Below are 26145 nucleotides of genomic sequence, written 5' to 3' on the forward strand. Positions count from 1 at the left end.
GTAAGGGTTGTTTTTAGTGACATTTTTTTTTGTTTGTGTCAAGAGTTCGAAATCCACCCCAATCTCTCTTGAGTGAGATTAAAGAACTACTTGATCCTTGTTGGAGGTGGTGCCATCTGTGTGATAGGAACGCTTAAAGTGACTATCAATAACCCAATTAAAGTAAGCTGATGTATAAAACTATTATAATTGACACGTGATCCCCAAATTATGAGAATGACTAAAAGGATAGATAATAAATTTGTACCACATAATCCCCTTCTTTTTAGATTAATAAAAAACAAAGAACAGAATATTTCGTCCACTAAAAGTCTTGTCTTTTGACATGTTTTGAGAGTGTCTTTGTCCTTGACGTTGTTGTTTCGAGTTTTGCTATGGCTTCGAGTAGTCATCAAGATGGAGACTGGGTAGATCAATATGCTCACTTGGATATCGAAGGAGAAGAAGAGGGAGTTCTGATCGCGGAAGATCAAGCAGAAGACGTTCAAGCCTTCGACGACCGATGGTGCTTGGTTGGTAAATTCCTTACGAACAGAACCTTCGATTTCGATGCTATGCGCCATACGTTGGCCTCTCTTTGGCAGCCTGGTAAGGGAGTTTATATTAAAGAGTTAGACACTAATAGATATCTCTTTCAATTCTACCATGAAATTGATGTTCAAACCGTTATTGATGGGAGTCCATGGACGTTCAACCGAATGCCGCTTGTGTTTCATCGACTGAAAAGAGGAGAGGACCCTAGGGTGGTTTCGTTGCATGAGATTGATATGTGGGTTCAGCTTCATGATCTAAAATATGGGTTTATGTCGGAATGGGTGGTTAAACATGCTGGGAATTACATAGGAACTTTTATCAAATCGGATGCGAAAAATTTTATTGGTGTTTGGCGTGACTATCTGAGGGTGCGGGTTACTATTGACATCAACAAACCTTTGAAGAGACGTATGAAGTTGATCAAACAAGATGGCTCTTGGCTTTGGACTACATTTAAGTACGAACATGTTCCTACATTCTGCTTTGTATGTGGTTTCATTGGCCATTCGGAAAGGTTTTGTCCTAGGAGATTCTCTCCTCAGTTCGACCCAAATGTCAAACCTTATGGTGAATGGATGAAGGCTGTTACAAGGAAGAAGAACTACCTTATCGGAGCACAATGGCTACGTTCAGGGCGTGAGGAGGAGGACGGTGGCCTCTCGGGTGGTGGACAGTCGCCAAGCATGGCTGGGGTGCAAGAATCTTTTGACCCTACAATCGTGCGATCTGATGGAACTAATTTTGGAAGTAATGGGGGAGCTAATTCTGGAAGTAATGGGGGAGCAATTCGGGTAGTAAATCAAGGTGATAATTTAGGAAAGAATATTATGGCTAGTAATGAGGATCAAGGCAATAAAGATGATCATGATCATGTGGACATTCCTATTGAAGATCCTATCCTAATATTGGACAATAAAAGGAGGCGTACGGTTAAGGAAATTTTGAGGGAGGCTGATGACGTGGAAGATGATACTATGGGCGGCATGGAAGCATTGCATGGCAGCCCAAAAAACGATTTACAGGTGGGCCGTGGTGCACAGGCCCACCAGTCATTATGAGTATACTAGCTTGGAATTGCCATGGGCTTGGGAACCCATGGGCTAGTCAATTCTTGAAGGATCTTGTTATCCAAAAGCAGCCCAAAGTTATTTTTCTTTGTGAAACTTTGTCTAAGTCTGAAGGTTTGGAGAGGGTTCGTGTGGCTCTGGGTTTTGAGGGAGTTTTTTCAGTTGATGCTCGAGGAAAGAGTGGGGGAGTGGCTATGTTGTGGCGAGATAGTAGTGATGTTAAGTTATTAGGCTATGGGGGGAATTACATTGATGTTGAAATTCTAGAGAGCGATGGGAGAAAATGGAGACTTACGGGCCTTTATGGAGAACCAAATCGAAGTCTTAGGAGGAATACTTGGAATCAAATTCGGTCTCTCAAAGATAACTATTCTCTGCCTTGGTGTGTTATTGGGGACCTTAACAATGTTACGTCACAATCTGATAAGAGGGGTGGTCTTCCATATCCCAATTGGCTTATTGAAGGTTTTGGAAACATGTTAGAAGAGTGCAATTTAGTTGATATGGAGCTAGGTGGATATCCCTACACTTGGGAGAAGGGGCGGGGTACAAGTGCTTGGATTGAGGTTCGGATTGATAGGGCTTTAGTCTCTCAAACTTGGCTTGATTCTTTTCCACTTGCGAAGTTGGTTAACCTTGAAGTATCAACGTCGGATCATTGCCCGATTCAACTTACATTGGATGTTGTTCAGAAGAAAGAGATTCACAAGCGGTTCAGATTTGAGAACTTATGGCTCCGTGAACCTGTTTGCTTACAGTTAATTCGAGACACTTGGGAAGCGGCTGCTGGTAGCTCCGTCATGGATAAAATCCATAGTTGTGGTGAGAACTTGCTGGTGTGGGGAAAAGACTATGTAGGCAACTTCAAAGCTCGCATTCGGGATTGTAAAAATGAGATTAAAAAATGGAAGAATGGTAGGGATGAAGCTTCGGTCCAGCAGTATAAAAATGCAGAAAGTAGGCTGCAAGAAGTGTTGATTCAGAAGGAGATTTTTTGGCGCCAACGATCGAAACAGTTATGGCTTAAGGAGGGAGATCAGAATTCTAAATACTTTCATGCTATGGCTACTTCAAGAAGGAGAAACAACTCGATTCACAAGCTGAAAAATGATAATGGCGTGTGGATTGATTGGGAGAACAATTTGGAAGGCCTTATGATTGATTACTTTAGAAATTTATTTTCTTCTACATTGCTGGCACCTCGGGAAGTCACGGATGCAATTCAACATGTTGTCACGGTGGAGCAAAACTCTTTATTATTGGAGCCGGTTACAGATGAAGAAGTTCGCAGAGCCCTTTTTCAAATGCATCCTGATAAATCACCTGGACCTGACGGCATGACTCCGGGTTTTTTCCAAAAATGCTGGGATGTGGTGGGTGGTGATGTCATTTCGCAAGTACGCAGTTTCTTTGGGTCAGGTTCTTTTTCTCCTTTGCTTAATGAAACTAATATTGTTCTTATTCCAAAGAAGAAACAACCTGAAACTATGATGGACCTCCGTCCTATCTCACTCTGTAATGTGGTGTACAAAGTCATATCTAAAGTCCTTGCTAATAGACTGAAGAATGTTTTACCTTGTGTTATTTCTGAGACTCAGAGTGCTTTTATCCAAGGAAGATTAATCTCAGATAATATCATGATTTCTTTTGAGATAATGCATTATCTTAAAAGGAAACGAATGGGTAAAAAAGGTAACATGGCTCTCAAATTAGATATGAGTAAAGCTTATGATAAGGTGGAGTGGGCTTTTCTTGAACTCATGATGCTTAAAATGGGGTTCTCTAGTCAAATTGTGGCATTGATTATGTTTTGCGTATCCTCTGTTACTTACAAGATTACTCATGGGGGTAAAGTTTTTGGGTCCATTGTTCCTAGTAGAGGGATTAGGCAGGGTGATCCACTCTCTCCCTACCTATTTTTGATCTGTGCTGAAGGTTTCTCTGCTCTGGTTAACATGTTTGTGCGTAAACATTGGCTAACAGGGTGTCGTGTTGCTCGAAACGCTCCTGTTATTTCTCATATGCTGTTCGCAGATGATAGTTATATTTTTTGTACAGCTAGTGAGCAGGAGGTTGATAGTGTACTTCGGCTTCTAGATATTTATGAGCGAGCTTCGGGTCAGAAAATCAACTTCAACAAGTCATCAGTCTTTTTTAGTAATAATGTGGCTTCTGTTGATCGGGATCATCTTTGTCAACTTCTTGGTATGGCCCCTGCTTCTGATCATAGTACTTATTTGGGTCTACCTTGTACTATGGGGAGAAGTAAAAATGCCATCTTGGGTTTTCTAAAAGAGAAGATGATTAAGAAAATTCAGAGTTGGGAAACTAAGTTTCTTTCTAAGGCCGGGAAAGAGGTTTTACTGAAGTCTGTGGCTCAATCTCTTCCAAGTTACGCTATGAGTGTATTTCTTCTCACAAAAGAAATATGTTCTAGTCTTGAGGGGTTAATGGCTAAATTTTGGTGGAAATCACAAGGGAAGGGTTCGGCTAAAGGAGTAAGTTGGCTTAGTTGGCGTAAGCTTTGTTGTCACAAAGATGTTGGTGGACTTGGTTTTCGGAATCTCAGGGACTATAATCTGGCCTTTCTTGGGAAACAAGGGTGGCGTTTGCTTACTAATGACAATTCTTTAGTAGCAAGAGTTTATAAGGCGAGATATTTCCCAAAAGGTAACTTCTTAACTGCTGAGTTAGGACCTAATCCCAGCTTTATTTGGCGTAGCATTTTGGAGGCAAAAGATGTTGTTCAGGCGGGTGCTTTACGAGCCATCTCTGATGGAAAAACAACATCAATCTTGAAAGATCCATGGCTCCCAAATGTTGACAACAAATTCGTAACATCTTACCACCCAAGCTTCGAGGGTAGATCGGTTGATAGTCTGCTTCAAATGTCTTCAAGAGAATGGGATACTGACTTGATCCGAGACATGTTTAATCAACATGATCGCGATTTAATCCTCTCCATTCCTTTGAGTAACTCTCGTGGGAGTGATTGCTGGTATTGGGCTAAGGAAACCAGTGGAATTTATTCAGTCCGAAGCGCCTACAAGCTTTTGCAAGCTATCAATGGAGATTGGCCGAGTTCAGGAGGTGAGGCTCATTGGAAACAAATCTGGAACTTACATGTCCCTGCCAAGGTTCAGCATTTGATTTGGAGAGTTCTTGCAGGCTGTCTTCCTACCAAATTGCAGCTCTCAAATAGACATGTTCCAGTCGACCTCACTTGTCCCATGTGCAAACTGGAACCGGAGACAGCTTCTCATGTTCTTCTCAGGTGCAATTTCGCACGTTCCTGCTGGAACTTGGCCTCGGCTGATGCTGCTGGGACTGGCAACGCTGACTTCAGCAGCTGGTTTTGTGATTTATTGCTGCATTGCAGGAAGGCCGTTGTTGAGGAAGCGGCTATGATCACTTGGCGACTTTGGATGGCTCGTAATGATCTTTTATGGAATAACAAATCGACTACTGCTTTGGAGGTAATTCGATCGGCAAAAACTAATCTTGACAATTGGCAAAATGCTCAATCAAATGGTACCATACCTTTACTAAATGTTAATTTTAGTAAGGGTATTGAGCATTGGACAAAACCGGTTTCAACAAAGTTCAAGATCAATGTCGATGGGGCTATCTTTGCGGCTGCTAATCGGTTTGGCATGGGCTTTCTTCTTCGAGATTCCAATGGCAAGCTAATTGAAGCTTTTTCAAGTAGCAAATTTGGTGCGGTTTCTCCTGAGATTGCTGAGATTATGGGAGTCAAGGAGGCTTTGAGTTGGATCAAAACGAAAGCTTTAACGGAGGTGGAAATCGAAACTGACTCTCTAGTTGTTGTTCAAGCCATTAATAGTCAGATTCAAATGCCATCTCAGTTTGGGCTTCTTGTTCAGGATTGTCGGGTGCTACTTTCTGAATTACATAATGTTTTTCTTTCATTTGTAAAACGATCTGCAAATCGGGCTGCTCATTGCATTGCAAGACAGTCTTGTTTTACGTCAGACCGTATGTTTAATGAGGCTACCGCCTCATCTGATTTACTTTCTATTGTAAGAGAAGAGTGCTTTTCAAGTTAATAAAAATTCTCCACTTTCTCTCAAAAAAAAAACATAAAAAAAAAAAAACAAAGAACGGGACCTCTTCCTTATATTATGTATGTTCATGGGTAATACAAACTAGGGATTATTTCACAAATACAAAAAAAATTATAAAAATACGGTTTTACGGAATTTTAAATATTTTTACAATTTTTTTATTTTATTTACAAAAAATACGGTCTTTTTATGTTGTACTCTTGTTAATTTATTGTTGATTTTATGTTATTTGTATGTTATTTTTTGTTGTTGTTTTGATATTACTTTTATGTAATTTTCTTGTTATTTTCGTGTTGTTTCTATAAAAAAAACTGTAAAAATGTAAAAAAAAAAAATTATTTAGACGTAAAAAATGCAATTTTTCAATAAAAAATGGTGCCTTATGTAATTATCCCTTCAAAATATTCACATTGAAATATAAAGGAAAAAATAAAAAGAGCAAAAAAAAAATGGAAAAACGACGATAAAAGATCTTCATATAGAAAAAACGACAATACATATGGAAAACGACAATAAAAGATCATCATATAGAAAAAACGACAATAAAAGATCATCATATCTGAAAAACGACAATAGTAATGAAAGCGAGAAACAAGCGACACGATTCACTAAAACGACATCAATTAAACGTAAAACGACAATAAATCGCATCCGACGTGAAAACGACAATAATTAAGAAACGACCATAGTTTAACAAGACAACAATAGGGTGGACCACTGGAGCCCAACAATCGGCCCATTAATTTTGATGGGGTTCCTCCAAAACTTGGCCCATTTCCATAAAAAGAATTCTTCTCTCATTTCTCTCTCAAAATAGTCAAAATAAATAAAGGGCTATTTACAAAAATATGGGAAAATGAAGATATGTTTTGATATATATGGCATAAAAACTTAATTGCCCTAAATATGGCATTTTTTTAGAAAAACTTACAAATATGGAAAAAGATCATGAGGAATGCCATACAAAACTTTAAATTTGTGTTTCTTTTTATTTTTTTTATTTTTTTTTTTAAATAAAACACTAAAATAAATAAAAAATGACTAGATGTGTTTTTTTTTACAGAAATTAAACTTGTTTTTTTTATTTAAACTACTGTTTGTTTTTTTTTCCTTTTTTCTTTGTTAAAAACTAATTATTTCATTAAAAGCATCAGGAAAAAAAAAACCAGTTTCATCAACATCATCCTAAAAAAAAAAATATAAAAAAATAATCTAAAAATAATACAAACTTTAAAAATTAGTTTCATCAACATTAAAAGAAACTAACAATTTAAAAGAATAAAAAAATAGTTTTATTATGTTATTTCAAATTTTTTATTTTAAGTTACTTTTTTTTTTATTTTGTTTCTAGGTTCGAAACTTACACTTATTTTTTGTTTTTAATATTGGTATGCATTGTGTGTTGTTTTGATTATATTTGAGATTAGTTTTTTTTTTTTTTTGTATTTTCGTGTGTGTGTATTTTTTTTATTTGATTGTTTGATGAAACTGGTTTCAGTTAACTTTATAATTAACATTTATATTTTGTTATGATTTTTTATAGCGTCAAAACTGGTTTCACAGGTTTTAACTGTTCTGTAATAGGGTTGCTCCATTTTTATGATATTTTTGTGTGTGTGTATTTTTTTTATTTGATTGTTTGATGAAACTGGTTTCAGTTAACTTTATAATTAACATTTATATTTTGTTATGATTTTTTATAGCGTCAAAACTGGTTTCATAGGTTTTAACTGTTCTGTAATAGGGTTGCTCCATTTTTATGATATTATTGTATTTTTTTTAGTTTGTATAAAACCAGTTTTATTATTGTATGATATTTGAACAACACTTTTTATTTATTTTATTTTAAATAATCAGTTTCTGACACACATATTATTTTATTATTTTCATAACTGGTTTTTTTTAAGTAACTAGTTTTTATAACTGGTTTTTTTATTGTTGTTCATAATTGAGTTTTAAGTTTTAATTTTTTATTTGATTATTTCAAGAAACTGGTTTTTATTTGTTAGTTTTTATTTTGGTTGTTCTACTAACTGGTTTCTCACATTCCATTGTTTTTATTTTTTTGTTATTCTTTTATGGTTTTTATTGTATTTTTGTCTTTTTAATTTTCTTTGTTTCTTTTTTTCTCTTTGATTTTAATTTCTTTTTCTCTTTGTTATTTTTGCTACATAATGTATGTTTTAATCAATTCTATTTTTTGAGCAAGCAAATAAAAATTAAATGCCAACATAAAGAATGAAGTTAGAAGTTTTTTTATTAAGTATTGATATAAAATTTATATGTTCAAAATTGATTTTTAAATTTAGTATCGTTTGTAAAAGTTTAATTATTAGTCATTGTGTAATTTTCATTATGTTATTGATGAAACTATTTTTTTTTTTTGCCTCTTTTAATGAAATAATTAGTTTCTTTTAATATTGATGAAATTGGTCTTTAAAGTTAGTTTCGTTTTTAGATTGTAATTTTTTTCATTATCTTGTTGATGAAACTATTTTTTTTATTCTTTTAATGAAATTGTTAGTTTCTTTCAATGTTGATGAAACTAGTTTTTAAAGTTTGTATTCTTTTTAGATTATGATTTTTTATATTATTTTTTTTATGATGATGTTGATGAAACTGGTTTTTTTTCTGCTGTTTTTAATAAAATGATTAGTTTTTAACAAAAAAAAAAACAAGTTTAATTTCTGTAAAAAATGAGATACAAAAATGTACAATTATTATATATATTTATATATATACAAAGAGAAAAAAAATAGTTTAAGAAAAAAAACTGAAAAAAAAAAAGAGAGACTCAAAGAGAAATTAGAAAAAAAAATAAAAAAGAAAATTAGAGATAGAGAAGAGAAAGAAAGAAAAAAAAATCAGACTTAAAAAATGAAAGAAAAAAGAGAGCCAAAATTGACTAAAAAAATATATAAAAAAAGACAAAAAAAAAGTTTTTTAAAGCTTTAATAAGTAAAAAACAGTAAAAAAGAAAAAAAAATTAACAAAAGTATAAATGTAAAACTTTCTTTGTCTAATTATAAATGTAATGTTTGAAAAAAAAAAGTTAGTATTTGGTGTAAATTTTCCAAATAGAAAGAAACCCTAAAATGTAAATGTAAAATAAATTAAAAAAATAAAACTAATTAAGTTAGAAACAAAACATGAAATATGGGTTTGGATAATAGGTTTACAAAACTATGGCATATCAAATACCATAGAAAATCTTAAATGTGAAAAAATGCCATAGAAGAGTGGCAAACCTATAAATGCCATATTTTTGTAACTTTTTTACAAAATCCCATATTTCATGTAATTTTCACATAAGGAAATAAATAAAAATAAAATAATAAACTAGGGCCTACACACGTAACCAAAAATTTATGATAATGATTAATTAATATGACTTTTTATACAAATTAATGAGAAAAACAACAATAACCAAAAATTCTGAATGAAAAAAATACATAATTCTTGAGTAAAAATGTAAAGAAAAAAAAAGAATAACAGATTTTTTTTTTCTTAAGTGAGTTTAAAATAAAGAAGGCGTGACACTAGAGAAAAACGACAATAAAGTTCCATCAGGAAAAACGACACAAATAATTTAAAATGATAATAAATGACAACATCCTACAAGAAGAACGACAATAACGTTCCCTCAGAACAAAAAAATAATAAGAAAACGACAATAAACGACATAAATAGTGAAAAACGACAATAAAGGACCATCATACAAACATGAACGACAATCATGACTCATGAGAACTACAATAAACGACACAAATAATAACAAACGACAATGAATGACAGCAGCCGTGAAAAACGACAATATTGGATATAAACGACAATAATTTAATTAAACGACGACAATAGAGTTGGACGACTAAACCCAAAACTCGGCCCATTAAGATTTCAATATTCCATTTTGAAAAGATAAGCTCTTGTTTCTATTAAGGAATTTTTTTTTAATTACCCATAAGAAATTATATAATATGAATCAAAATATTTTTAATATTTTTGCAGATTTATATTAAATTGCTGTTCGTAAAAATATAAATACTTTGTGTAGAAATATCTTTTATTTTTTATAAAACCCATTTATCTAATTACCAAATTCTTATTATGTGATTATGATTTTGTAGTTAGTGTAATATTTTTTATTAATTAGAAGAACATGATAAGCATATTTAGTTAATTTTATATACAAAATGTAATTAATTAAAAAAACAGTAATTAAATAAAACAATCCATAAATTTTATTATTTTTCTAAAATGTTGGCATCTAAAAGTGATAACCATAATTGATTTCACTTTCCACCTAATCTACAACAACACAAACAAATCTATAAGAATCGAGTTCTATAAGTAACTATAACTCAATTCTATATAGTATTGCTAAGATAAATTCATAAAACACATATGATCTAAATCAAATAGATCATAAATATATTTACAAAATAATGAATAATAAATAATATTTTAAGTGTTGGAACATCTAGGGAAAACTCTTCCACTTTTGTCAAAGTTAACATTTTGACACGAGGCTTCAACAACACCTTCTCCTTCGCGCACCAAATTAACATTTGTGAGTGAAATTCCTTCGCATGGATTACTCTTGCTACACTCGAATTTTACTGCCACTTCAGAATCACTCGTTCCTCTTATGTTGTTGTACACTACATCGCTTATCTTGACAGCTGACCTCTGCCACATAATACTCTTTGTTAAAATCAGTTTGATAACATAATAATAAATAATGTATACTCGTATAGTGTTTTATAACTTATGTTTTTTTTGTTATAAAACGATTTATGTTACAAATTATGATCAATCTATATTAAGGTTAATAACACCGAAATTGATAACCAAGAACACCATTAGGGTTTATTATTACCTTTTCATGACAAGGTTCATCTTGATCACAATAATTTTGATCGATGATTATTGGGTTGGTCACATTGATCATTTCTATATTTTGGAATATGATGTTTTTTGCATAACCAGATCCTCCCTGCAAAATTTATGATATATTGTCAATAGTGATTTTAAGATTTGATGGATATTAGAAAACAAAATATATTATATCTTCAAAAACTCTTAAAAATATATGTATATTTTAAATATAATTTTTTTTGAGTTTTTGAGCTGGGTGGATCCTAAGCGCGTGCCTTAACCGAGGCAAGGTCAACTATATTCACATATACAAATTAAAGTCAAAGAATATATTTATATGAACTATTAATATGTGTATAGTTTTCTTTTTGCCATAAAATTGCTTTTAGATTACACTCACTTATATACATGTACATGTATAAAAAAAACACACATGAATTAGAATTAGGTATAGTAAAGGTCAACATTAGCATAGTATGCTTGACTTAATATGGATAATATTTGTATAAATATATATAAATTAATTTATGGGTAATCAAAAAAATTAGTATTGGTCAAGTATAGTTGCAACAATATTGAAATAAGTTCACAACTAATTAAGTCAAAAAGTAAGTAATAGTTAGTATTTTAATTAGCAATGCATGATTATTTGGTTTGATACAAAGTAGAAATGGTTAGAAAAATGTCATTATTTTTGGTAGAGCACAACAAAAAATACCAAAAAAAATCTCTACTACTCTTTTTTATTTTTTAATAATTATTATTTAGTTCATAAACCACTATACCATAATTCGCCTTAATGTATGCTAAAATTAATTTTATATATATAAATTTGGACAAAATTCACATGTTCTTACCAAATTTTCAAAAGGGTTTGATAAAATATTGCATTAGAAATCTAGTAAAATCAAGAAAAATAAACAAGTAAATAGTATTATAATGTGAATATATTTTCTTCCCAATTTTATTTTTTATAATTTGTTGACATGAAAATCTTGGTATATAGAAAATTGATTAATAATAAAAATAAATAAATAAATAAAAAATCTTACCTGCCAAGTTTTAATTCTTACTCCATTAGTAGTGCCTGAAATTCTTGCTCTATTCACCATCACATTAGAGACTTCAGCTTCTGAATTTCCAGCTCCTAAGCTTCCAATGCTATAAATATATACAAATTAATTATGAAAAATAGCTTTAATAAAATACAATTTAATAAAATAATATATTTTTATAAGAGTGATTTACGGCATAAATAATTAAGTTTAATTTTTTACGGTAATAATATCTGAGTTATATTTTTAGAACTTTTGTAGGTACCTAACCGTTACATGTCAAGTCATTTTCATGTGTCATTTTTTTTATTGGTATATTTAAATTAATTTTTAAATAAAAAAAAAAATTAATGACCTAAATAAATCAAGAACTGCTACGTGGCAATTATAACTTTAAATATTATTACCGTCAAAAATTAAACTTAGTTATTTAAGCCGCAAATTACTTTTTTTATAATAATAAAAAAATTAACAATTAGATTTTTATAAAATATTTTCAAAAGTAACTAACTTATATGTAATATATTTTAATTATTATATAAATAATAATAATAAAAAAATTGTGACAAACCTTATGCCATGACCAGGCCCACAAGTAATATCTGTGGCTCTAACATTTTTTGACCCACTTACAATTGAAATGCAGTCATCACCTAAATTAATAATAAAAATAACAATAATTATTAATTAATTAAATAAATTTGAATATTTATTTATTAATTTATTAATACTAATTAATTATGATTAATTACCTGTTCTGATAACAGAGTTCATAATCTGAATATCTTGTGTATCAGTGATATGAATTCCATCAGTATTGGGACTATTTCCAGGTGCAATTACTCTCAAATTCATAGCTTCAACATTCACACATTTTTGAAAATTTATATGCATTTGTTGTGCATTTTTAGACCTCAAATTCCTCACTTTCAGATTTTTGCAATCATAAAATGTCACAGCCTACATATATATATAATATTTTTAAAAAATTATTAAATAATTAATTAATTAATTAATTTATTACTATTTGTATTTAATTAATAATATTAATTATTAAAGGGTAAAGAAACTTACAGTTGGAGCATGAATACAAGGCTGTGATGAAAAAAGACACCACCAAATAGATATATAAGAAAAACAACAAATTATTAGAAAATAATTTTTAATGAGAGGATTAATTATTAGGGATTATTAAAAAAAACACACAGAAAAAAAAATATATATGATTGTACGAAATTTCAAATATTTTTACGGTTTTTTAGATTTTATTTACATAAAACAAAATATGATCTTTTGATATATCTTTATGTTGTAATCTTATTATTTTATTGTTGGTAATTTTTTATGTTTTGATGTTGCTTGTATGTTATTTTCATGTAATTTTGGTATTATTTTTATGAACACCGTAAAAATATAAAAATAAAATCTTTAAACATAAAAGTGTAAAAAATTTACCAAAAATAATAATTAATGTAAATTTTCTTAATTATTATGTATACAATGACAGAGATAGAAGCCAGAGGGTGCCATGTTCCCCCAATGTTTAAAAAATCATATGCAAAAAATTATTAAATTTATAGATAAAATAAAATAAATAATTTTTTATATATGTATATATAGTTATAAAATAGAAAATGTAATTAATATTACTTACAAGAGCTTTGTTGATTTTGCAAGAGTTAATCCACCATTTTCTACCATTGCCATTGATAGTTCCACCACCTTCAACTCTTAAATTTTCCACATTATTAAACACAATCCAATATCTTGTGTCCTTTTGGTAATCTGATCTTCTAGGTGAAGCTTTAATTGTTCCAGATATCTATATATATACATATATAAACATGTATATTAGTATAATATAGTATTTATATATATTAATATCCATGCACAAATTAAAATGTACATACATACCCTAATAGTTATTTGAGAAGATTTGCAAGGACCAGAAAATGTGATTGGTTTAAGGTAATAAACTTTGTTTTTAGGTACCAAAACTACGCCGTTTTTCGATGAACAAGCCCGTTTCCATGCCTTGTAAAATGCCTAAAAAAAATCGAGTATCGAGTGTGTATTTTAGCAAAATATGAAAAAAAAATAGTATTTTTGTAAATAATTATCGAAACAATGTTGGCGTACCTGACTATCGTCGTAGCGGTCACTCCTAGCACCAAAATCGTCGACATTGAATATTTGAGGTGAGGAAGACGAAGGAGAAGGCGATGATGATGACCTAGTTGTTCGGCTAAACCTAGTCATCAGACCATGTGTGTTACCATTTTCGCGGTTAGGGTTAAAAGAGAAGGAAAATGAGCCATTGAAAGTTATGAAAGATAGTAAAAATAAAAGAAGAAAATGAAGTTTTGGAATGTTATTCTTATTATTCATGATGTTATTGATTCTTTTGCCCTATAGTAAAAAATTGATATAAAAGTAAAATAGACAAAGGCTTGAAAAGATAGAGAAAAGAGGAAAAGGGGTTTTTGTTATTAAGACAAAAAATGAATGTGATTTGTGTGTTGAGACAAATTGGGTTTCTATAAATATATAGAAAAAAAGATTGGAAGGTCAAGGTGGTGATTATGATGATGATAGTGAAATGGGGTTATTTTATTTTAATTATTTATTTATTTTATTGGGTTAAAAAAAGTGAGAAAGATATGGAAGAAAATATAGAAGTAGAAGCAATTAAAAAAAGATAGAATGATAAATTGGTAAAACTAATTAAGTTTGGTCTCTCACAATATTTTTAATTTTCAATCAATTTATTTGGTCAAGTTAGTTAATGGGTGTGGCTTGTTTTTGTGATTGTTTACCAACAAACATATCACATATATGCATATATGGTATATTTACTTTGTTTTCAAACAAATATGACTAATTACTTAACTTTATTAAATACATATACAAATATATATTTTGGAAAGAAATATATATAATTACTATATATGCACATGTATAATGACTTTCTAGTTTCTATGTCAACACAAGACATGAATCTAGTCTATTATAACTCTTATTAAGTGCCAAACACACCATCATATTCATGATGATGATGATGATACAAGATTCAAATACTCTATCACCACTAAACACATCATCAAAATTAATATAATTTGAAATTAATTAAATTATTATTTTAAATAAGAATTAATGGTTTCTTTTAAATCAATGTTAACGAGACATATTTTTCATGAGCAATAATATTAATTACTATGTATAATATGTATCAGATACATATTTGAATAATTTGCGATATAAATATTTAAGTTTAAATTCTAATTGCAGATAAATATTTAAGCTTTATTTTTTACGGTAAAAATACTTAAGTTATATATTTCTGGAACTTTCATAAGAATCTAGTCATTAAATATCAAGTCAATAGTCATGTGACAGTCCTTAATTAGTCCAGATCATTAAATTTTTAATTCATATATACTAATAAAAAAATAACACGTGAATAATGATTTAACACTAAGAGTGAGGTACTTACGAAAGTTCTATAATATAACTTTGTACATATTATCAAAGTTAAGTATTTATCTGTAACTGAAAGTTAAACTTAGGTATTTATGCTGCCAATTACTTTACATATTTTAGATGCACATATATTTTTTTTATGAATATTGCTATTGGGCACCAATAAAGTCTAATACTTTTCATAGGTGGTTCAATGTTATTGCTTAGTGATATTCTCTAAAAGCTATTTTTTAAGTTATATGAGACTCAATACTTATACTAATATGACATCAGGATGCTAAACACTAATAATACCTTTTAGTATTTCTCTATTATCGTTATCACGTAATAAATACATCAAGGGCTCGTTTGGAACGCCGTATTAGATCGTATTGTATTGTATTGTATTATATTGAATTGGATTATATATCATATTTTTGTATAATACTATGTTAAACTTTAATTTATACTAAAATATTATATATTTAGGTGTCTATAAAAGTTAATATCACATATAGTTGTACATAAAAATATTGCATAAAATACAATTCAATATAATACAATACAATACAATACGACCTAATACGGCGTTCCAAACGAGCCCCAAATAAATATTTGACATGTGGCTTGTGATCATTTTGAATTTCTTATCTTTGTTTTAGTTTTGGTGACATAATAAATTGGTTATATTATTTTTCATTCTAAGAAGATGATAATAAGTTAAATTAAATGTAATATGAAGCATAATTAGTTTGGCTATTGTTAGGCAAAGGTTTGTACTACCTATTTGGTCTTAATCCACTTCATATTGGTAACATTAATTATTCACTATTCTATTCCTTGGAAAACGGCTTAACATATTCAACTGATTATAACTGTCATGTGTTATAATGTATGGTGAACTTGTAAACTTTGACTTTAAATTACAAAACAAAGAAAAACATATAGGTCAAATGAAGCTTATTATGTTTATTATTAATAACTAACTAAATAAATAAAAGTATATAATCAACAGGGCGACTCAAGCAGTTTGGGGGCCTTAGATAATAAATTAAAATTGGGCCTTTAAAAAAAAATGATCAATCAGTACTTCATAAATTCAATTTTTTTTTAAAAAAAAATACTTCGTAAATTCTAAAATAAACAAAAAAATTTAAAAGCACATGTATTAGAACCACAAGATTTATTATTTTTTATTTTTTGTACGTATTGCTAAAGATTTATTTGTTCTTATGAATATTTATTATGTATATTATATATTATATAAAAAATATTTATTATTTTATATATAAAAGAATGATAAACTAAAATTAACCTTTTAATATAAGGGATCTTGTATAATAAACTAAGCTATCATATATTTAGACCGGCAAATTAGCTAAATATACCTTGTGATTAGACCATATAAATTTAGGAGATATAGTTTACCTTTCTATTTTTTGTTTTTTTTAAATCTTATTCAAAAAATAAATAAAAATCTTTACTAACCCATTTATTTGTGTATATGATATTATTGGAAAATCTCCAACCTTGTGAAAATTCTCCATTTTTTTTCTAATTGAATAAGCTATATAAGCATGACTATTTTTAATAGACCACTATGTGTTTAAATTGGGCTATTCAACTATAGTCTCAAGTTTGGTTCATCATATACAAAAACCACTACTATTAATAATATAATAATATATATATATATATTTTATTTTCTTGAAAAAGAAAAGAAAGAAAAAGAAAAGAAAAGCCATGTGAGAATTAAGTTTTCCTAAAGCCAAACACCACCAAATTCAAATTGTATTGGACTAGCCCTTTGTGTTGTGTCATTTTTTCCATAAGCTTTTTTCTTTATTTATTTTAATTTGCACTATGATATTATGATGTTCTTTTGACCACTTAGCCAAAATTTCTTCCTTTTTCCATTTTGTGTTATATATATTCTTCTAATTACTACTATCTTCTTCTTCTATTTTTTTAATATATATGAATTTTTTTCAATTAAATTATTAAAAGTGGTTATTGGTTAGTTAATTTTGGGGGTTGACAAGCTATATGCAGGGCCGGCCCTGGGCATAGGCGGGCTAGGCCTGTGCCTAGGGCCCACCTAGTCCAGGGGCCCAAAAAAAAAATTTTGCCCTTTTAAAATTACACAATTTTTTTGTTGATTTTGAAAAATACCATTTTTTTTCTAAATAAGGGCCCAAAAAATAATTTTTACCCTATAGCCCACTACATTTCAGGGCCGGTCCTGGCTATATGAAATGTGTCACTTTTGAGTTGAAGATTAGCCAAAAAATATATAAATAATTAGTTAAAATATTTTTCACTAATTAATGATGTCAAAGAGACATAGACTTTAGAGAAGAAGCCATAATAAGAGAATATTTGTTTGATATTTATATAATATAAGCAATTAAGTTAGGGAAGTTAGCACCCATTTAGGTGAAGTATTAGGCGTTTTTGGTTTGGGTAAGAAAAATTAAATTTAAATTTAATTAAATAGAAAATGATATAGGAAAATTAAAAATAGTGCACCGATGCACTTTTATCTGTTTCGGTATCTAAAAAAATTAGTCTAAATTTTTTTATGGTCATATACGTTGTAGTTATTTAAAACATTTTGTAAAATTTTGAAAAATTCAGAAAATTTAACATGTCAAAAATAGGGTTCAAAGAGTATTGCATTGCATACGTGACTTTTTTATTTTATAAGCGTGTGAAATAGACAGTTTGAACATTGAATTCTATATTGTAAATTATTTCAAATTTCTCAAAATTTTACAATATATCTGAAATAACTATAGCGTACACGACTATTAAAAAATTAGACTAAGAAATTTTTTTAGATGCCGAAACAGTTAGAAATTATACTAATGACATATATTTTAGTGGGGTGTATTATAAAAATACCTAATAATATATAATAAGGTAATTTATTGTAGTAAGAAAGAGAGTAGAATTTGCGTGTGCCCTTATCATATTAAAGATTTTTAAGATAATTAAAGAAATAAGTTATAGCCATCACCCAAGACTTGCCGTGGTGTTTTTGGAACCCTAAAAAAATTAATGTTTTATTTTTACTTTTTAATAAATAAATAAATATTAATAGAGGAAGAAGATGAAGAAAAAGGCAAAGTATGGGCAAGATGGTGTGTTTGGAAAATAATTTTTATATGTATATATTTATATACACATAAATATATATATACATATATATATATATCATAATATTTGTGACATGTGGAAAGTTGGTTGCCATTTTAACTAGGTTAAGTGTAATATTTGGTTTTTGTGACATAATCTTTTTGAGATATAATAACGTTTACTTCTTCTTTTTATTATAACATATTTATATATCCTAATAAGTAAGTTATTATTTTCATTATCTCAAAAAAAAAAAAATTATTATTTTCAAAAAAAAAAAAGGTAAGTTATTAATACATGATTTCCTAAAAAATATATATTATTACATGAATGTTAAATAAGTTACAAGTACATATATAGTTAGTGTTTTCATAATCAACCTATTAATTATTTTATACTCAAAGATTAATATGATATGATTTTCATTGTGTGGGGACTAGGGATATGTAATCTTACGAGAAAATATTTATAAATATATATTTTGTGATTATCTTGTTAAATAACAATAATTTTAAATTAATAAAAATATATATAATTTTTAATTCCCATTAATTCACCAAACCTCATGGAAATTATTGTAACTAATTATTATGATTGAATTGATTGTATACACATATTATTGGATGCTTTTATAATGCACACTCTTAAAAAGGTACTGATATACTCTTTATTTGTTTTAGCATTTAGAATAATTTTTCAATCTATTTTTCTATAGTCATATATGTTATAATTATTTAAGATATCATATAAAATTATAAGAAATTCGAAATAATTTAAAATATAGAAAGCAATGTTCAAACAGTTTATTTTACACGCATATACAATAAAAGAGTCACTCGTAAAACAAATATTTGAACCTTATTTTCAACGTGTTAAATTTCTTCGAATGTCTCAAATTTTGTAAAATATATTAAATAACTATAACGTACATAACTATAAAAAAATTGGACGTATTAATTTTTTTTTCGGATACCAAAATAGATAGGAATTATCAGTATATCTCTATTAAAATGATGCAATGTACAATTTTCAAATATTATTTTACTATTTTTTATTGGAAAAGAATTGGAATGATTGAGGGTTCTAACTAATGTTAATTTCTAAAAGTAAGTAATTTGACGTTATAATCAATGTTCGTTATATCAATATGTATAAATAAAAATATTTAGTTGTGATTAGTTATCCTAATATATACGTATTAGTGACAATGATAGTCATTAGCAACATAATTATTTTAATAAACTTTTTTTTTTCAACAAATAAAGTCTTTATTTTCATCTCATATGAGACCCAATTTCGTAGAAATTCATAATTTTTTATTATAGTATAAATTCAACAAAGTTAATTGATAGTAATGATCACTTCAATTCAAGTCATCAAACTTTTATTATTGAAATTTTTTATTGCTATAAATATTTTTGGAAAATTTTACAATGCATCCCCTTAAAATGGATATATTGATACACCCCTATCTGTTTTAGCATCCGAAATAATTTTTTAGTCAAATTTTTTCTCATGGTCATGCACGTTATAGTTATTTAAAACATTCTGCAAAATTTTAAGAAATTTAGAAAAGTTTAACACGCCGAAAACTATGTTCAAACAATGTATTGCACTCGTGACTATTTTATTTTATATGCGTGTAAAATCGACTGTTTGAACATTATTTTCTATATTGTAAATTATTCTGAATTTTCTAAAAATTTGTAGGATATCTTAAATAGCTATAACGTACATGAATATGAAAAAAAATAGACTAAATTTTTTTTTCTAAATACCGAAATAAGTTAAGGGTGCATCAATACATCCTTTTTAAGGGGTGCATCGTAGAATCACCCAATATTTTTTTCACAACAATAAATAAATAATTAAAAATAAATAGAAAACGTAAGTCAACAAAATCATACAAAATTTTGGTTTTGTTTGATTTACATTTGCATTAATGTCCTGTAATTTAATAAAAACTAATATAAAAACTTAAATTTACAAAATTATGGTGTTTTTGTAAAGAAAAATAAAACAGATTATTATTGTAAAAACTTTGTGGAACTGTTATTACAGTTAGTTTTTGGGCCTCAATGTAAGAAAGAGCCCAAAATCTTTAGTAGAGGGCCTAGCAAGCCCATATAGTTTTTCTTTGCTTGTAAGCCCATATAGCAAGCCCATGTAGTTGATGATCGTTTGGAATTTTGATTTTTATGGTTTTTTAAAGTATAAGTTTGTAAAAATATTTTCAAAAAAGTTATTTTATGGAAAAATTTTAGAAAAATGTTTAAAAAATATGGAAAAATAACATAAAGTACCTGGTTACCTCCTTATGGTAATTGATTATCTTATGGGTACTTAGTTACCCTGGTTATCCTTATATGATTTTTTCAACTTTCTCTTCAATTTTCTTATAAAATAACATTTTTAAAAAAAAAAACATATTTTTGCACAAAAATATAAAAACCCATAAAATTTGTAATTTTCTTTCTTTGCATAGTAACTTTCAATCTAAATCCACTAAGTTGGAAATGGGTGAGAGTGTGAGGCCCAACTTCAAAGAGCCTCATTAAAGCACCAAAATTGTACTAAGGAGTCTAGGAGTGTTCATCCAATTCAATTCGCACTATTTTGTTTATAGTGCATCCGATCCGCACTAAGTGTGGATTTTATTTTTTTAGATCCAATCTAATCCGCACGATAGCTTAAATTCAATCTGCAAAAGTGCGGATTGGATCGGTTATTTTATATTGATTACTTTTTAATATTAAATTATTTAATATTTATGAAAACATATATTTTTTTCACTTAACTAGTAGTAAAAAAAAATTAGTTATTTTATGTCTCAAACAACAAATTAAAATAAAATAACAAATTCAAAGAAAAAAAAATTGTATGTATAAAGAAATGTTTAATTTTATTTTAAATTGCATGTAGAAATATATATATGGAACAATTCTTAATGGGTATTATTTAATATTATTTTAGAAAATATAAGGTCAAATAAGTAATTTTTGCAAAACACAGAATTTAAAATGATATCTACCCTTTTATTAGGGAAAAAAAAGTTTTTGACAACTAAACCCTCCAAATTCAAACTATTATTTCGCTTACACTTAATTCTCCAAGCTTAAACTTTGGCGGCAAAACCTTCTAAACTACTAAATTAGCAAATTTAAGTTTTTATCCGGTTATCTGTCACTATAAAATGTTTATGTGTACATTCTTATACACGTGATATATTTATATTAGTATACTTAATATTATTATTTTAAGATTATTTTGAAATTTATTTTAAAATTAAGTAAAATATTTAAATATTTATTACCTTTCTCAAGACTCAAGCTCCGATTCACTTATTTATTGGTCACGACCTTTTTATGGGAGAACTAGTAACTCTATTATTTCACGAGAGCCTTTCTATGCAGTATGCTTTTGCTACGACTTCCACTCTTTGCTCTATTGACATCAGGTATTTTTTTTATAATTTTTAAATAATAATATTAAGTATATTAATATAGATATATCACGTGGAAAAAATAGTGTACAGATAAATAATTCAAATTCTTAAACTTGTTAATAATTTTCTAGTTTAGAAAGTTTTACCACTAAAATTAAAAAAAACCTTAAATATAAACAAAACTCGAAAAAGAAATATATTTATTATAGACAAAACGACGTAGTTTGGGCACGACTTCATTTGTAATATTCTAAACCCTTTAAGCCCCTTTGCCTCGTCTCATCTATTCTCTTCGATCTTCACAGCTTCTCCGCCGTGAATCGTCGCCTCTCCGCCGCGATTCTTCACTTTTCATCGATTCAGGTATGCACGATTTTCACAATTTTTTCGTTATTTCGGTATGGCTCTGCTTTAGTGTGGCAAAATTTTGATTTTTGATTTCGTTTCGTTTCGTTTTGAACTGTTTATTGGGGTTTCTGGGAGTGTAAATTGGGTGTGAAGTACAGTTTTATTTATTGGTTGAGTTTATTCAATTTGATTGGTTTGATTTCAATTCAAACAAAAATCAATTCGTTTTTCTGTGTTTTAGTGTTTTTGAGTTAGAAGATTTGGTTTCTTGCTTGGAATTCTGATTCAGTAGTTGTGATTATTTGAGGGTTTTGGTTCGATTGAAGTGAAAACTAAGAGTTAATTCTAGCTATTTTGGTGTGTGGCCTTGGAATTCCTTAGTTACAAAATACGCTACTTTGTAAAGATTAAGATACATTGATTTATATATAATCAAATTAGGGTTTTGTTTTGTTATGTAAGCTGATTATTATAGTGTTTCTTCATTTTAGATTTTGTAAGGGGAGAGGAGAAGTAAAAGAGGAATATTGATCAACTTTAAGCTATGGCTTCTTCTTTGACCGATAATGCTGCCCCGGAAGAAACACAGGTTCTTTAATTGTTTTCCTTTATTATTATATCTGTTTATGTATGAATGAAGATAAGTATGTATGTTGTTGATGGTGATTTGTTCACTGGATGGTCTTAACAGGAAGTTTTGGTGGAGTTTCGTGCTGGTAAAATGAATTTTGAAGGGACCAAAGTTGTCCCTGATACCCGTAAAGGACTTGTTCGCATTACAAGGGTATGGATCATGCTATGAATTGTTGTGATTGACAAAATACTTGATCTTTTTTGATTGATTTTTTTATTTTATGGCTCAGGGTGGGGAGGGATTGCTCCATTTTCAATGGCTTGATCGAACTCTAAACGCTGTTGAAGATGTATCCTATTGGATTGTTTGCTCTTCCGTTTTTTCTTCTTCACATTATTAGTACTATGTCTCTTTATACTGTTTCCTTCACTTAAGGTGTCACAGGATCAGATTATTTTCCCTGATGAAGCCGTTTTTGAGAAGGTATTGAACTTGGATAGAGCTATGCATTAGTTATGTGCTACATACTTTATGTCTGGTTTGGTTACTATGACAATGGGGATTGGTCTAAGTAATGGTTCATCTCACTTACACAGGTTAATCAATCATCAGGAAGAGTTTATATATTGAAGTTCAATACAGACGACCGGAAATTCATCTTCTGGATGCAGGTTGATACTCGGGCTCTTTGACTGTAGTTATCCATTCTCACTGTATAAACTTATGGTTCACTTTAACTTAACTCTTCTTTATGATTTTACTAATGTCTTTCCAGGAGCCTAGTGCTGAAGGTGACTCTGAGCTGTGCAGCTCTGTAAATTACTACATCAATAGACCTTTAGGTAAATAAAATCGTTGACTGATTAATGCTTTCAGTATATATTGGCTGTAGCTCAATAATAAGTAAATATTTTGAGCTGGATTCTTGTACGTACGATTGCTATTGAATTGAAATATTTGCATTGTTTAGCAATCTATACAGTTTTCATTAGTGATTAGTCTTCCGCATATGCTAGCATGAAACATTAGCAAGGATTAATGTTATATTTCCTCCTGGTTTTGCATTGTCTAATACAAAAGGACGTAGCATATTGACATGGAAATTGAATATAAATTTTTTTCTATGCTTTTCTGCATAAGTTTGATTGTGCTTATTGTTCTCTTTTGGCAGACTTCCTTAGTGAAGAAGAACCTGATGCTTCTGTTCCACTACAAGTTTCTGAAGATATGATGGACGACGATATGTCATCAAGGTCAGCTACTAGTACTAACATGTGAACCTTACCAAACTCTCAGAAAAATTGTAATACAAGAAACCTAGGGACATATACACTAGGTTTGGTGGTATATGTATAAAGTGGATCAAGATTATATCTAGGCTGTGTCGGACTGTTCAGCTGAGCACAGCTTAGAGCTGTTGGACCAAGGAATCCAAAACATACTTGTTGAAATTGTTTTATGTTGAAGTGAAAATTGGTTTTAGATTGTTAAGAATTTCAATGAGCAGTGCTGTATATACACAGATTGTGATCCTGTTTAATAAATAATAGTGTTCTAGGTACTTATAATGATGTTTGCACACAAAACATGCACAAAAATATCACATATTCTCATGACAATATTCCCAACCAAGTATGTTTATTTAAGATAAGATCCATATGTTGTAAAACATGCAAGCAAGTAGTGTTGTGAATGCGAATATTTTCTGCAAATTTATAGTGTTTACTTGAATTTTACAAGTGTTTAAAAATTTATTTATTCGTATTTGCTAGTTGATATTTGACTTTCTTCTAAGAGGTAATGAGATGGAAATATTCAAATTTGGTGTTTGGCCAACTTGGCTTTCTGCTGAGAAGATATTTCTTGTTGATTCACATTTTTCCATGCGATTTGTATATTTCACTGTATCTGCGACATTGTTGCAACGTGTTAAATGACTTGTACTTCTTTCAGAGCTGGAAACTTGATTGTCCCAAACTTGGGTGCCGATGTATCTAGTGATGTTTCCTCATCATCCGGTCCAGTTAAATTAGAAGATTTGCAAAGGATTTTGAGTAACATTGGACCTGCAGCTGCAGGTGTGGAGTTTTTTCTTACAGTATGCTCATAATTATAGATTGCTATATAGATGACTCCATACATATGTACATGAATAAAATTTCACTGAACTAATAATTGTTCATCATATGGTGCTTGTTACAGATGTTGCTGGAGACCCTGATGGAGGTGATGACACGACTTTGTTGTTTTCTTATTTATCAGCTTTACTGTAGAACAAATTTGCCGTTTACTTATTTTTGGTTTGACAGTGCTTCACTTTATTAACTTTTCTTTTGGCTAGGCTTGGGACTTGATGATATATTGAAGCCTGATTTGATAATGCCATTGATAGAGACATTGCCGTTAGAACAACATTTAGCATCTTACTTACCAGAGGTCGGTAATAAATAACGCGTTGTCTGAATTTGTTATCATTTTCCTACTCATTTTTGTCATATAATTCCTTTTGGGTGGGGCTACAGGGCCAGTGGTCACCAGAGGATATATTGGAGTTGTTGCAGAGCCCGCCTTTCCGACAACAAGTAGATTCATTTACATATGTAATGACGAATTTCGATATCCATCCCATATGTGTAGCAATAGCCTTTACTACTATGCATTATGCTAACTCAGTTTCCGGGATAATTATTTGCTTAGGTACTTCGAACTGGACAGATAGACTTGACTCAGTTTGGTATTGACCCAACTAACTGTAAGTGTTGTTGATATATATAGATTGTGTTATTGTCAAGTGATTGTGTGTTTGTTTTAACTTTGTCTTTCATTATTTTGCAGTCAAATTTACAGTGCTGTCCTTTCTGGAGGTGCTGGAGGATTCTGTGTCAAAGACATCGGAAACAAGACAAGATGAGAAGGATTTGAGATCTCAGTCTTGTAACCGAAATGAACCGATGGACGAGTCGTAGTTATATAGTATTAGTGTTGATTGTCACTTTCATGGGAGAAAGAAACTCCATCATCGAATCCCAGTTGCTCAATTGTCCTTTGTTGATTTTGGACTTTATTTTTTTTTTGTATCTTTGAGGGTATTTTACATTAATTATATTCCAAGAGAAGAAGGGAGAAAAAAGCATTGATGTTTTATGTTTAAACATTTTTAATATTTTGTATACATAAAAGACCAACCAATAAATTTAAAGCTTTTGATTGGTTTCTTTTTTCTTTTTAACCTTAAAATTAATATTGTAATCAATGCATATAACTTCACATAGATTAAATTTATTTTTAGATAGTGAGTGGAAAAAAAATCATTTTTGGTTCTGAAATTTCCCTTGGCTTAATGAAAGATCAAATGACAACATCATTTTATTATGTAATTCTTATTCAAAACTTTGAACATGGTAAGAACTAAGAACCTTATGGTATGTTTACTTAATGGGTATAATAATCAATTATATAGTATTAATTTTCATTCACTTATTTACTAAAACTCACTTAAATTAGGTAAAAAAAATGGAGAAAAATTTACAAACATCTTTATAGGAAATGCCTATTATCTTCA

The 26145-nt window shown here is 29.3% G+C and overlaps 2 protein-coding genes across 2 annotated transcripts; one reads left to right on the plus strand and one right to left on the minus strand.

Annotated features, from left to right (window-relative positions):
- Positions 1 to 9904: 9904 nt before the first annotated feature.
- On the minus strand, positions 9905 to 14176 carry LOC115708975 (polygalacturonase). Its single transcript, XM_030636994.2, has 9 exons — positions 13759 to 14176; positions 13534 to 13665; positions 13274 to 13441; positions 12694 to 12714; positions 12372 to 12579; positions 12191 to 12272; positions 11617 to 11725; positions 10566 to 10682; positions 9905 to 10375 (listed from the first exon to the last, which is right to left on the minus strand). Exons 1-9 carry the CDS (start codon positions 14005 to 14007, stop codon positions 10151 to 10153), a joined length of 1311 nt encoding a protein of 436 aa, XP_030492854.2. The 5' UTR covers positions 14008 to 14176; the 3' UTR covers positions 9905 to 10150.
- Positions 14177 to 21865: 7689 nt separating this feature from the next.
- On the plus strand, positions 21866 to 25798 carry LOC115709408 (26S proteasome regulatory subunit RPN13). The gene is made up of 14 exons (XM_030637507.2): positions 21866 to 22024; positions 22501 to 22598; positions 22701 to 22793; positions 22873 to 22932; positions 23028 to 23066; positions 23180 to 23254; positions 23359 to 23425; positions 23755 to 23836; positions 24537 to 24661; positions 24786 to 24809; positions 24925 to 25019; positions 25106 to 25183; positions 25281 to 25335; positions 25419 to 25798. Exons 2-14 carry the CDS (start codon positions 22554 to 22556, stop codon positions 25547 to 25549), a joined length of 969 nt encoding a protein of 322 aa, XP_030493367.2. The 5' UTR covers positions 21866 to 22024; positions 22501 to 22553; the 3' UTR covers positions 25550 to 25798.
- The last annotated feature ends 347 nt before the right edge of the window (positions 25799 to 26145 follow it).

This window comes from Cannabis sativa, chromosome 3 (assembly GCF_029168945.1).
Source record: "Cannabis sativa cultivar Pink pepper isolate KNU-18-1 chromosome 3, ASM2916894v1, whole genome shotgun sequence".
Classification (NCBI taxonomy): Eukaryota; Viridiplantae; Streptophyta; class Magnoliopsida; order Rosales; family Cannabaceae; genus Cannabis; species Cannabis sativa.

Excerpts from the sequence above, each read along its gene's own strand:
- LOC115709408 (XM_030637507.2), top strand. The coding sequence starts at position 22,554 with ATGGCTTCTTCTTTGACCGATAATGCTGCCCCGGAAGAAACACAG. Across the intron at positions 22,933-23,027 it reads CTCTAAACGCTGTTGAAGAT|GATCAGATTATTTTCCCTGA; the intron begins GTATCCTATTGG and ends AAGGTGTCACAG. Across the intron at positions 25,336-25,418 it reads TGGTATTGACCCAACTAACT|TCAAATTTACAGTGCTGTCC; the intron begins GTAAGTGTTGTT and ends ATTATTTTGCAG.
- LOC115708975 (XM_030636994.2), bottom strand. The coding sequence starts at position 14,007 with ATGAATAATAAGAATAACATTCCAAAACTTCATTTTCTTCTTTTATTT. Across the intron at positions 12,715-13,273 it reads GCAAAATCAACAAAGCTCTT|CCTTGTATTCATGCTCCAAC; the intron begins GTAAGTAATATT and ends TTTTCATCACAG. Across the intron at positions 12,580-12,693 it reads CTTGTATTCATGCTCCAACT|GCTGTGACATTTTATGATTG; the intron begins GTAAGTTTCTTT and ends ATATATATGTAG.